At 44.2% G+C, this 14363-nt stretch overlaps 1 protein-coding gene across 2 annotated transcripts in view; it reads left to right on the forward strand.

Annotated features, from left to right (window-relative positions):
• The window catches only part of ELMO1 (engulfment and cell motility 1), a 242510-nt gene that overhangs the window by 135195 nt on the left and 92952 nt on the right, over positions 1 to 14363 (forward strand). For both annotated transcript variants that reach the window (XM_075271179.1, XM_075271180.1), the window contains one exon: positions 11109 to 11245. In XM_075271179.1, coding sequence (XP_075127280.1) covers positions 11109 to 11245 — 137 coding nt within the window. The remainder of the gene's footprint in view (positions 1 to 11108; positions 11246 to 14363) is intronic.

Genomic DNA, 14363 nt, shown 5'->3' on the forward strand with positions numbered 1-14363 from the left:
AAAACCCCAGTTTGGACCAATTCATGGTGGAGGGAGCCTCTAAAAAACCCAGTTTGGACCAATTCATGGTGGAGGGAGCCTCTAACCAGCCCAGTTTGGACCAATTAATGGTGGAGGGAGCCTCTAAACAGCCAAGTTTGGACCAATTCATGGTGGAGGGAGCCTCTAAAACCCCCAGTTTGGACAAATTCATGGTGGAGGGAGCCTCTAACCAGCCCAGTTTGGGCAAATTCATGGTGGAGGGAGCCTCTAAACAGCCCAGTTTGGGCAAATTCATGGTGGAGGGAGCCTCTAACCAGCCCAGTTTGGACCAATTAATGGTGGAGGGAGCCGCTAAACAGCCCAGTTTGGACCAATTCATGGTGGAGGGAGCCTCTAAAAACCCCAGTTTGGACCAATTCATGGTGGAGGGAGCCTCTAAAAAACCCAGTTTGGACCAATTCATGGTGGAGGGAGCCTCTAACCAGCCCAGTTTGGACCAATTAATGGTGGAGGGAGCCTCTAAACAGCCAAGTTTGGACCAATTAATGGTGGAGGGAGCCGCTAAACAGCCCAGTTTGGACCAATTCATGGTGGAGGGAGCCTCTAAAAACCCCAGTTTGTACCAATTCATGGTGGAGGGAGCCTCTAACCAGCCCAGTTTGGGCAAATTCATGGTGGAGGGAGCCTCTAACCAGCCCAGTTTGGACCAATTAATGGTGGAGGGAGCCTCTAAACAGCCAAGTTTGGACCAATTCATGGTGGAGGGAGCCTCTAAAAACCCCAGTTTGGACCAATTCATGGTGGAGGGAGCCTCTAACCAGCCCAGTTTGGGCAAATTCATGGTGGAGGGAGCCTCTAAACAGCCCAGTTTGGACCAATTAATGGTGGAGGGAGCCTCTAACCAGCCCAGTTTGGACCAATTAATGGTGGAGGGAGCCGCTAAACAGCCCAGTTTGGACCAATTCATGGTGGAGGGAGCCTCTAAAAACCCCAGTTTGGACCAATTCATGGTGGAGGGAGCCTCTAACCAGCCCAGTTTGGGCAAATTCATGGTGGAGGGAGCCTCTAACCAGCCCAGTTTGGACCAATTAATGGTGGAGGGAGCCTCTAAACAGCCAAGTTTGGACCAATTCATGGTGGAGGGAGCCTCTAAAAACCCCAGTTTGGACCAATTCATGGTGGAGGGAGCCTCTAACCAGCCCAGTTTGGGCAAATTCATGGTGGAGGGAGCCTCTAACCAGCCCAGTTTGGACCAATTAATGGTGGAGGGAGCCTCTAACCAGCCCAGTTTGGACCAATTAATGGTGGAGGGAGCCGCTAAACAGCCCAGTTTGGACCAATTCATGGTGGAGGGAGCCTCTAAAAACCCCAGTTTGGACCAATTCATGGTGGAGGGAGCCTCTAAAAAACCCAGTTTGGACCAATTCATGGTGGAGGGAGCCTCTAACCAGCCCAGTTTGGACCAATTAATGGTGGAGGGAGCCTCTAAACAGCCAAGTTTGGACCAATTAATGGTGGAGGGAGCCGCTAAACAGCCCAGTTTGGACCAATTCATGGTGGAGGGAGCCTCTAAAAACCCCAGTTTGGACCAATATATGGTGGAGGGAGCCTCTAAACAGCCCAGTTTGGGCAAATTCATGGTGGAGGGAGCCTCTAACCAGCAGAGTTGGTGGAAATCAGGGTGGAGGGAGCCTCTAACCAGCAGAGTTGGGGGAAATCAGGGTGGAGGGAGCCTAGTATTAGCAGAATTGTGCAACGCTTATGGTGGATGAGTATGAGGATGCGGAGGAATTGGAGAGGTTGAGTACAGACATGGAGTTTCATGTTGGGGTGCTTTACACAGGTGGGCACAAAAATGACGGCTCTACCCAGTGGTGGTTCATTTTTATCAAAGTGAGCCGGTCGGCACTCTCAGCTGACAGACGGGTGCGCTTGTCAGTGATGATGCCACCGGCTGCACTGAACACCCTCTCAGATAGGACGCTGGCGGCAGGACAGGACAGCACCTCCAAGGCATATAGGGCAAGTTCAAGCCACAGGTCCAACTTCGACACCCAATACGTGTAGGGCGCAGAGGGGTCGGAGAGGACAGGGCTGTGGTCGGAAAGGTATTCCCGCAACATGCGCCTATACTTCTCACGCCTGGTGACACTAGGACCCTCCGTGGCGGCACTTTGGCGAGGGGGTGCCATCAAGGTGTCCCAGACCTTAGACAGTGTGCCCCTCGTTTGTGTGGACCGGTGAGAACTTGGTTGCCTACTGGAGGAACTGCCCTCCCTGCCGCCAACGTCACATGCTGGAAACATCTCCATCATATTCTGCACCAATTGCCTGTGGCAAGCATTGATGCGATTGGCCCTCCCCTCTACCGGAATAAAAGACAAGATGTTGTTTTTATACCGGGGGTCAAGGATAGCAAAGATCCAGTACTGGTTGTCCTCCATGATTTTGACAATACGCTTGTCGGTTGTAAAGCACCCCAACATGAACTCAGCCATGTCTGCCACAGTGTTAGTTGGCATGACTCCTCTGGCCCCACCGGAAAGTTCAATCTCCATTTCCTCCTCATCCTCCATGTCTACCCATCCGCGCTGCAACAATGGGACGATTCGAAGTTGCCTGGAAGCCTCCTGTATCACCATCACATCATCGGACAACTCTTCTTCCTCCTCCTCCTCCTCCTCCTCCATTAAACGCAGTGAAGCGGACAGATGTGTGGACCTACTCTCCAGCTGTGACGGATCGGATGCTATCCCTAACTCCTCTGTGTGATCTGAGTTATCCCTGATGTCAATCAGGGATTCTCTCAGAACACACAAGAGCGGGATTGTAAGGCTCACCATCGCATCCTCAGAGCTCACCCTCCTTGTGGACTCCTCAAAGACCCGTAGGATGTCACAAAGGTCTCTCATCCATGGCCACTCATGGATGTGAAACTGAGGCAGCTGACTTTGTGGCACCCTAGGGTTTTGTAGCTGGTATTCCATCAAAGGTCTCTGCTGCTCAACCACTCTATTCAACATCTGAAACGTTGAGTTCCAGCGTGTGGGGACGTCGCACAAAAGCCGGTGTTGTGGCACATGCAGGCGTTGCTGGAGAGATTTTAAGCTAGCAGCGGCTACTGTCGACTTGCGAAAGTGGGCGCACATGCGCCGCACTTTCACCAGTAGCTCTGGAACATTGGGGTAGCTCTTTAGGAAACGTTGCACCACTAGGTTGAAGACGTGGGCCAGGCATGGAACATGTTGGAGTCCGGCAAGCTCCAGAGCTGCTACCAGGTTCCGGCCGTTATCACAAACGACCATGCCTGGGCCCAGTTGCAGCGGCTCAAACCATATTGCCGTCTCATCGAGGAGGGCATCCCTCACCTCGGAGGCAGTGTGCTGTCTGTCCCCCAAGCTGATCAGCTTCAGCACAGCCTGCTGACGTCTACCAACGCCAGTGCTGCAACGTTTCCAACTCGTAGCTGGGGTCAATCTAACAGCGGAGGAGGAGGCGGTGGCGGAGGAGGAGGCGGTGGCGGAGGAGGAGGCGGTAGAGGAGGAGGTGGTTGTTCTTCTCGTGTCCCTGCCAGGAATGTTAGGCGGGGAGACGAGGTACACCGGGCCAGTTTGGGAAGCAGTCCCAGCCTCAACTACATTCACCCAGTGTGCCGTCAGTGAAATGTAGCGTCCCTGTCCGCATGCACTTGTCCACGCGTCGGTGGTCAAGTGGACCTTTGTGCAAAGCGCGGAACTAAGGGCCCGCCTGATGTTGAGTGACACGTGCTGGTGCAAGGCGGGGACGGCACACCGGGAGAAGTAGGGACGGCATAGCGAGGTGCCGCAGTTGCCATCAGGTCCAGGAAGGCGGGAGTTTCAACAAGCCGGAACGCCAACATCTCCTGGGCCAGCAGTTTAGCGATGTTGGCGTTCAAGGCTTGCGCGTGTGGGTGGTTAGCAGTGTATTTCTGCCGCCGCTCCAATGTCTGAGAGATGGTGGGTTGTTGTAAAGAAACGCCTGATGGTGCCTTTGATGGTGCAGGAGAAGGAGATAAGACAGGACCAGGGGAGGATGAGGTAGAAGTCAACAAAGTGGCGGAGGCAGATGAAGTGGTGTCCTGGCTCGTCCTCTGGAGTGCATCGCCAGCACAGTCAGCAGTGGCAGTGGCAGAGGCAGTGGCAGAGGCAGTGGCAGTGGCGTGAACGGCAGGCGGCCTTTGTCCTGCCGTTGCTGCCTGCCACTGATTCCAGTGCTTGGATTCCAAATGACGGCGCATTGAAGTGGTGGACAGGTTGCTCTTCTCAGAGCCCCTAATCAATTTCGAGAGGCAAATTGTGCAGACAACACTATATCTGTCCTCGGCGCATTCCTTGAAAAAACTCCACACCTTCGAGAAACGTGCCCTCGAGGTGGGAGTTTTTCGGGGCTGGGTACGAACTGGAACATCTTGGGAGATTCCGGGTGTGGCCTGGCTTCGCCTAAGCTGCTGACCTCTGCCTCTGCCTCTAGCTACCCTTTTTGGTGCTGCACCTGCCTCAACATCCACACTACTTTCCCCGCTTGACATCCCCCCTGTCCAGGTCGGTTCAGTGTCCTCATCATCCACCACTTCCTCTTCCAACTCCTGTCTCATCTCCTCCTCCCGCACAATGCGCCGGTCAACTGGATGCCCTGACGGCAACTGCGTCACATCATCGTCGATGAGGGTGGGTTGCTGGTCATCCACCACCAAATCGAACGGAGATGGAGGAGACTCTAGTGTTTGAGCATCTGGACACAGATGCTCCTCTGTTAGGTTCGTGGAATCGTGACGTGGAGAGGCAGGTTGAGGGACAATGAAAGGAGCGGAGAACAGCTCTGGGGAGCAGGGACAGTTTGGGTTATTGTTCTGTAAAGCTTCGGAATTTTGGGAGGAAGGAAGACAAGACTGTTGGGTAATAGGAGGAGAGGAGGCAGAGTCTGACTGGCTGCTGGACAATGTGCTGTAAGCGTTCTCTGACAGCCATTGCAAGACCTGTTCCTGGTTCTCGGGCCTACTAAGGTTTGTACCCTGCAGTTTAGTTAATGTGGCAAGCAACCCTGGCACTGTGGAGTGGCGCAATGCTTGCTGCCCCACAGGAGTAGGCACGGGACGCCCTGTGGCTTCACTGCTACCTTGCTCCCCAGAACCATTCCCCCGACCTCGCCCACGGCCTCGTCCACGTCCCTTTCCGGGAGCCTTGCGCATTTTGAATTCCTAGTTAGAAATTGGCACTGTATACCAGTAGTAAAAATTGTGGGTGCACGTAACCCCAATATATTCTTTGAATTCCCAGTCAGACACTGGCACTATATGGCAGTAGCAAGAAATGAGGGTATTTGTATTCCCAATATATTCTTTGAATTCCCAGTCAGACAATGGCACTGTATACCAGTAGTAAAAATTGTGGGTGCACGTAACCCCAATATATTCTTTCAATTACCAGTCAGAAACTGGCACTATATGGCAGTAGCAAGAAATGAGGGTATTTGTATTCCCAATATATTCTTTGAATTCCCAGTCAGACAATGGCACTGTATACCAGTAGTAAAAATTGTGGGTGCACGTAACCACAATATATTCTTTGAATTACCAGTCAGAAACTGGCACTATATGGCAGTAGCAAGAAATGAGGGTATTTGTATTCCCAATATATTCTTTGAATTCCCAGTCAGACAATGGCACTGTATACCAGTAGTAAAAATTGTGGGTGCACGTAACCACAATATATTCTTTGAATTACCAGTCAGAAACTGGCACTATATGGCAGTAGCAAGAAATGAGGGTATTTGTATTCCCAATATATTCTTTGAATTCCCAGTCAGACAATGGCACTGTATACCAGTAGTAAAAATTGTGGGTGCACGTAACCACAATATATTCTTTGAATTACCAGTCAGAAACTGGCACTATATGGCAGTAGCAAGAAATGAGGGTATTTGTATTCCCAATATATTCTTTGAATTCCCAGTCAGACAATGGCACTGTATACCAGTAGTAAAAATTGTGGGTGCACGTAACCACAATATATTCTTTGAATTACCAGTCAGAAACTGGCACTATATGGCAGTAGCAAGAAATGAGGGTATTTGTATTCCCAATATATTCTTTGAATTCCCAGTCAGACAATGGCACTGTATACCAGTAGTAAAAATTGTGGGTGCACGTAACCACAATATATTCTTTGAATTACCAGTCAGAAACTGGCACTATATGGCAGTAGCAAGAAATGAGGGTATTTATAACCCCAATATATTCTTTGAATTCCCAGTCAGACAATGGCACTGTATACCAGTAGTAAAAATTGTGGGTGCACGTAACCCCAATATATTCTTTGAATTCCCAGTCAGACGCTGGCACTATATGGCAGTAGCAAGAAATGAGGGTATTTGTATTCCCAATATATTCTTTGAATTCCCAGTCAGACAATGGCACTGTATACCAGTAGTAAAAATTGTGGGTGCACGTAACCACAATATATTCTTTGAATTACCAGTCAGAAACTGGCACTATATGGCAGTAGCAAGAAATGAGGGTATTTGTATTCCCAATATATTCTTTGAATTCCCAGTCAGACAATGGCACTGTATACCAGTAGTAAAAATTGTGGGTGCACGTAACCACAATATATTCTTTGAATTACCAGTCAGAAACTGGCACTATATGGCAGTAGCAAGAAATGAGGGTATTTGTATTCCCAATATATTCTTTGAATTCCCAGTCAGACAATGGCACTGTATACCAGTAGTAAAAATTGTGGGTGCACGTAACCACAATATATTCTTTGAATTACCAGTCAGAAACTGGCACTATATGGCAGTAGCAAGAAATGAGGGTATTTGTATTCCCAATATATTCTTTGAATTCCCAGTCAGACAATGGCACTGTATACCAGTAGTAAAAATTGTGGGTGCACGTAACCACAATATATTCTTTGAATTACCAGTCAGAAACTGGCACTATATGGCAGTAGCAAGAAATGAGGGTATTTGTATTCCCAATATATTCTTTGAATTCCCAGTCAGACAATGGCACTGTATACCAGTAGTAAAAATTGTGGGTGCACGTAACCACAATATATTCTTTGAATTACCAGTCAGAAACTGGCACTATATGGCAGTAGCAAGAAATGAGGGTATTTGTATTCCCAATATATTCTTTGAATTCCCAGTCAGACAATGGCACTGTATACCAGTAGTAAAAATTGTGGGTGCACGTAACCACAATATATTCTTTGAATTACCAGTCAGAAACTGGCACTATATGGCAGTAGCAAGAAATGAGGGTATTTGTATTCCCAATATATTCTTTGAATTCCCAGTCAGACAATGGCACTGTATACCAGTAGTAAAAATTGTGGGTGCACGTAACCACAATATATTCTTTGAATTACCAGTCAGAAACTGGCACTATATGGCAGTAGCAAGAAATGAGGGTATTTGTATTCCCAATATATTCTTTGAATTCCCAGTCAGACAATGGCACTGTATACCAGTAGTAAAAATTGTGGGTGCACGTAACCACAATATATTCTTTGAATTACCAGTCAGAAACTGGCACTATATGGCAGTAGCAAGAAATGAGGGTATTTGTATTCCCAATATATTCTTTGAATTCCCAGTCAGACAATGGCACTGTATACCAGTAGTAAAAATTGTGGGTGCACGTAACCACAATATATTCTTTGAATTACCAGTCAGAAACTGGCACTATATGGCAGTAGCAGGAAATGAGGGTATTTGTATTCCCAATATATTCTTTGAATTCCCAGTCAGACAATGGCACTGTATACCAGTAGTAAAAATTGTGGGTGCACGTAACCACAATATATTCTTTGAATTACCAGTCAGAAACTGGCACTATATGGCAGTAGCAAGAAATGAGGGTATTTGTATTCCCAATATATTCTTTGAATTCCCAGTCAGACAATGGCACTGTATACCAGTAGTAAAAATTGTGGGTGCACGTAACCACAATATATTCTTTGAATTACCAGTCAGAAACTGGCACTATATGGCAGTAGCAAGAAATGAGGGTATTTGTATTCCCAATATATTCTTTGAATTCCCAGTCAGACAATGGCACTGTATACCAGTAGTAAAAATTGTGGGTGCACGTAACCACAATATATTCTTTGAATTACCAGTCAGAAACTGGCACTATATGGCAGTAGCAAGAAATGAGGGTATTTATAACCCCAATATATTCTTTGAATTCCCAGTCAGACAATGGCACTGTATACCAGTAGTAAAAATTGTGGGTGCACGTAACCCCAATATATTCTTTGAATTCCCAGTCAGACACTGGCACTATATGGCAGTAGCAAGAAATGAGGGTATTTGTATTCCCAATATATTCTTTGAATTCCCAGTCAGACAATGGCACTGTATACCAGTAGTAAAAATTGTGGGTGCACGTAACCACAATATATTCTTTGAATTACCAGTCAGAAACTGGCACTATATGGCAGTAGCAAGAAATGAGGGTATTTGTATTCCCAATATATTCTTTGAATTCCCAGTCAGACAATGGCACTGTATACCAGTAGTAAAAATTGTGGGTGCACGTAACCCCAATATATTCTTTGAATTACCAGTCAGAAACTGGCACTATATGGCAGTAGCAAGAAATGAGGGTATTTGTATTCCCAATATATTCTTTGAATTCCCAGTCAGACAATGGCACTGTATACCAGTAGTAAAAATTGTGGGTGCACGTAACCACAATATATTCTTTGAATTACCAGTCAGAAACTGGCACTATATGGCAGTAGCAAGAAATGAGGGTATTTGTATTCCCAATATATTCTTTGAATTCCCAGTCAGACAATGGCACTGTATACCAGTAGTAAAAATTGTGGGTGCACGTAACCACAATATATTCTTTGAATTACCAGTCAGAAACTGGCACTATATGGCAGTAGCAAGAAATGAGGGTATTTATAACCCCAATATATTCTTTGAATTCCCAGTCAGACAATGGCACTGTATACCAGTAGTAAAAATTGTGGGTGTATATAGCCCCAATTCTATTGCTAGGGGACTTGCAGGGTATTTCTGGGGTGAAGGTGGGGGGGCACACCGTTGGAACGGGTATCGGGGTATATATCGGGTATACGGGAATACACTGACAGTGTATTCCATTCAGGATCCTGGGAAAGCTGGGTTGCGGCGATTGAGCCCGTTAGTGCCACGTTACACTGACAAGCTTCTCCCTGGAATTTAGCTCTTATAAGAGCTGTTGGTTGTCTTCTCCTTCCTATCTAGCCTGTCCCTGCCTACCCAGAATCTAACCCCTAGCTAACTGGACGGAAACCTCCGTCCCCGGTGAATTGCAAGCTCAGAATGACGCGAAGCTGGGCGGCGCTGTTCTTTTAAATTAGAGGTCACATGTTTTCGGCAGCCAATGGGTTTTGCCTACTTTTTTCAACGTCACCGGTGTCGTAGTTCCTGTCCCACCTACCCTGCGCTGTTATTGGAGCAAAAAAGGCGCCAGGGAAGGTGGGAGGGGAATCGAGTAATGGCGCACTTTACCACGCGGTGTTCGATTCGATTCGAACATGCCGAACAGCCTAATATCCGATCGAACATGAGTTCGATAGAACACTGTTCGCTCATCTCTATTCATAAACAGAAGTCTATGAAGAGGTGAGGGGAAAATCTGTTAATTGATTTCTTGTATCATTCAGATCATTCAGTGCAGTGGTAAAGCCTTATCTTGAAAGATTTATCATCGTAGCAGAGTTTAGCAGCGGTATCTTTTTCAGCAGCCTCTTCACACTCCAATCTCCTCTTAATAGACTTCTATGTAAAAACTAACTCCGTCTGACACATACGTTGGGAAAGAAACATATTTGTTTAATATACTCTTAAATACTTCTTATATATTCATCAGTATTATTATGAAAAGTTGTATAATTGAAAGTATGTTTCAGCGGATACCACCCATGCTAAAAGATAAAAATTATTATATTAATATAAATGCATACTGTGCACTGTGTACATTCGGTTTACTGAATGCTATGGAAAAAACTAGTGTTAGCCATGAGACCCTATCATATATCTGCCACAGAGGACATCCTTTTAGCCTCCGTTGGTACAGTAAAGTAGGAGCCTATCAGCCCCTTTAAGGAATGCGCCAGGATCTTTCTTATCGTTTATGATAAATGTACACTGCTTACGCCATTTGAAAGGGCGATTATATGCTGTTTTTTTGCCACATATTTTCGCCTTTGCATGTTGCTATAGAAACCTGGTTAAGGCCTAGTATTATGTAAGGCCATAGGTTTCTTTCTGTCTATCAATCCACTTTGTACTTAAATTATTCAACAGGTTGGCAGTAAATCTGGGTGATAATGTAATGGGCGATTGTACTTTGTAGTGAAGAGCAGCCGATTACAATGCAGATGACTTAGAATTGGCATGCTCCCGATCTGATGGCCGAAGGTACTTTGAGGTCTTCTATTTATAGATGTGAATATGAAAGCCTCAGGTTTGTGACTGATGCGTGCACAGAATGTTTCCACTAATAAATCGCTTTGGAGTCACAAGGAAAACCAACAGATTGCACCTTACTGCCTGCAGGCCTTTGCAGGGCCTCATGTTTATTCATTTTTGACATGCTGTTGCAGGCTGGATTTCTGTTCTGAGGAGATTACAGTTAAAAGCTGAAACCCATTGCTGTATGCAAATGCAAATAAATCCCAAATGATGTGCCAATAATACATAACTAATAGCCACACATTCGGTTTTAGATGTTAATGCTTGTACAGTATATATCTTAGTTAAAGCAGACAAAAATATTATTTTAGTGGTTGACAAAATGAAGACATTTGCTATTGGTTTAATTCCAAGACATTATTATTTTCTGCTTGTATGTCTTACAATCTGCTGCTCCTGAGATCCAAAAATAACATGACAGAAAACTATAATCTCATATTTTTGGCATACATGCTTATGGTGTCTAGATGGTTTTATAAGGATTGTCTGACAGGTAAGAACAATTGTATAAAAGGGTCAGAATGGCATAAAAACAAAAGGGATACTGACCTCCAAGGAGTTAAAGATAAATACATGCATACATGAGCAAGACAATCTTTACACTCTTCTGTTTTCTTTACTTTCAGCCAGTGAAACCTGCAATGATTTTCACCCAATGTTCTTCACACATGATCGATCTTTTGAGGAATTCTTTTGTATCTGCATCCAACTTTTGAATAAGACTTGGAAAGAAATGAGGGCAACTTCCGAAGATTTCAACAAGGTAAGAAAAGAATACAAACTTCTACATAGATCAAGAAATATATAATTCTCTTCATTCCATCTAAGGGGGCATTCACACTTAGACAGACTCTATGTAAACTGTCTGATTAAACATAAGGAGGGGGAGAGCAGCCAAATAAATGTAGAAGGAAACATTTATTTAATAAGATATTTTACAAAGTTTCTTCTGCAAAGAATTACTTTTGGAAGTTAGGGGGCGTTCACACTACCGTCATTGTCCAACATGTAGTGTCCGCTGCTAGTGTTCGTTCAAAATCTGGCACGGACATTAGCAGCGGACACTAGCTGTGTCCGTGACATTTTTCATTCATTTAAATGGCGATCGGGTGCGTTCTTTTGCACTCCGTGCCTGTCCTTAAGTGTCCGTTCCTAAAGATGTCTGACTTTTCAAGCGGACAGCAAAACCCGACATGTAGGTTTTTTCTGTCCACTTGAAAAGTCGGACATCTTTAGGAACGGACACTTAAGGACAGGCACGGAGTGCAAAAGAACGCACCCGATCGCCATTTAAATGAATGAAAAATGTCACGGATACAGCTAGTGTCCGCTGCTAATGTCCGTGCAAGATTTTGAATGGACACTAGGAGCGGACACTAGCTGTCGGACAATGACGGTAGTGTGAACACCCCCTAACTTCCAAAAGTAGTTCTTTGCAGAAGAAACTTTATAAAATATCTTATTAAATAAATGTTTCCTTCTACATTTATTTGGCTGCTCTCCCCCTCCTTATGTTTAATCAGACAGTTTACATAGAGTCTGTCTCCATATTCACACATAAAAGTCTATGTAGGGGGGAGGAGGAGGCTGATGAGTGATTTATTGCAGAGTTAGAGTTTTACTTAAGACATAAGGGCTAGTTCACACGTAGTTATTTGGTCCGGATTTTGACGCGGAATCCAGGTCAAAAAACCACTTCCCATTGAATTGCCCAATATTGACGCAAATTCTGCAGCAGAAACCGCCGTGGAATCTGCGTCAAGACAATCCCTCCGGACTAGGCCCATTCATGTTGCAGGCGCATTTTGGTCCGGATTCTGACGTAACTTTCCGCTTCAAAATCCGGACCAAATAACTGTGTGAACTAGCCTTAACATTGTTAGAAGAGTTCCCTCACAGTATAGCTGCTACAGTTATTTGTTTTTTTCCCAACAACCTCCTCCTCCCCTCTCCATAGAAACTTCCTTCTTGGATTCACCTATACTGTTCATTTATGGTACTTTTTTGTTGTTTGTGTTTTTGTTATTTTTTCAAGAGTAGCAACTTCCATAAATGAAAACTTTTCAGTCTATAGTAAAATATTATTGGCTGTTATTGAGATGCTTTAACAGCCAAAATATTCATTAGGGCTGGTGCTTTTCATTTCTTTTGATCAGATGGAAAATGGACACAAAGCAGTGCTGCTGAATTTCTATTCACGTTCATAAATCTCTAGGTGCTGTGCAACGAGAATCTGCATCTCTCAGTAAATCACTCAAACGGCAATGAAATGTAAAATACACTTAATATGAGATGAAAGGTGCTACAAAATGATTACCAGCTCCATTCTGCTTCAGTTATCTCCTTGGGGTACATCTACAATATAAATTAAGGCTAAATTGTAAACCAGTGAAATGCACTTTGGAAGGAGCTGTTAGTATTTTTTTCATTTAAACCTTCTTTCTGCACTTGTGAGGATACCAGATGGTGCTTTTTTATAATTATTAACATTCATTTTCTAATCATGTGTGTGACCTTGAAATAGGGCAGTCCTGGCAATTCAGCAATCTGTAATGGAGATAAAATATTCCCTGTAGACAACTGGAAGATACTGTGAGCCTTAGAGCATGGCTTCTTTTATCTTTTTCTGCAGGAGTCTCACCATCCTGGACGAGGCACTACCTGAGCCTTACTATCTATTGTAGACGGTGGCCAATATTTTTAAAGTTTACCGTTATTTAGTTTGTTCCCTCAATATAGTAGAACATTAATCCTTATGTACTATCATGGTGTCTATCATAATGATATGTGTATGATCGTGGTGTACGATAGACAACATGAAAGTACTTAAGGGTTAAAATAAGCATAAAAATAGACAATATGGTTTACATGGTATGGTTTTGCCAGTTGGTGCACTAGCTGGCAAGCAGAGCAATTAACTACATTGCAAAGGTTAAAATGTAAACTTTCATACAACTTTAGATTTTTTTGAAGGCATTTGTATCATTAATACATTTTTTTTTTTTAACAAAATGTTGTTTCTGCGAAACCATGCTCTTGTTTTTTTCATTGTATCTCTGTTGGGAGGGGAGATTTGTACACTGCTTTTCACTGGAGTAGAGGTGTATGTCTGGATAATGCAGGGAAGCTGAGGCTGGAAGGGGGGGGGCACTTCATACCATGTAGTTGTATCTCAGGCATTATAAAACCTAGAACAGTGCTTTTGGTTTCATATGAAAGATGAGATTCACACCAAGATTGCCATTCTAGCATAACTATTTTGGGATTCGAAGAAGCTGCAGTTGCATATAAATATGCCAGTTCTTACTATGTGTTCAACTGTTGATTCCCCTGGAAACCTCAAAAGTTTAGGAACGGTTTAGGGTGGGTTCACAGCATCCTTATTTAATGTCCATTAATCTCATCCATCAGAGGATGAGAGCAATGGCCATTTAATGACAAATGCAGACTGAGCCCCCTCTGCTGGTATTTGTCTGTATTCACTCTGATGTAAAAAAAACAAACAAAAAAAAACAACATATATTTGATGTTTTCTTCCATCTTGTTTTGCTTTTTTTTTTACTTTTCTGACGGGATGCCTGACGTTTTCCTTTGTTACAAAAGTAAACAAATATGGATGGTAGAAAACATCTGTGATGTGTTTTACATTATAGTCAATGGGAATGGATGCAGAACAAGGGAGCTCCATTGGCATCCATCACTCTACTACCATTAATGTCTATTGTTCTCATCCTATGATGATTGACAGCAATGGACTATATTAACGGTAGTGTGATAATATTTTACAAATTCAGTGCCTGGACGCACTGTCTTGTTGTTCCCCTGTGAACGATTTCACTGCCTGTGCTTGTTTTTGTGAAGTCCTGACATAAGGAAACTGT

The sequence above is a fragment of the Leptodactylus fuscus genome, chromosome 4 (assembly GCF_031893055.1).
Source record: "Leptodactylus fuscus isolate aLepFus1 chromosome 4, aLepFus1.hap2, whole genome shotgun sequence".
NCBI lineage: Eukaryota > Metazoa > Chordata > Amphibia > Anura > Leptodactylidae > Leptodactylus > Leptodactylus fuscus.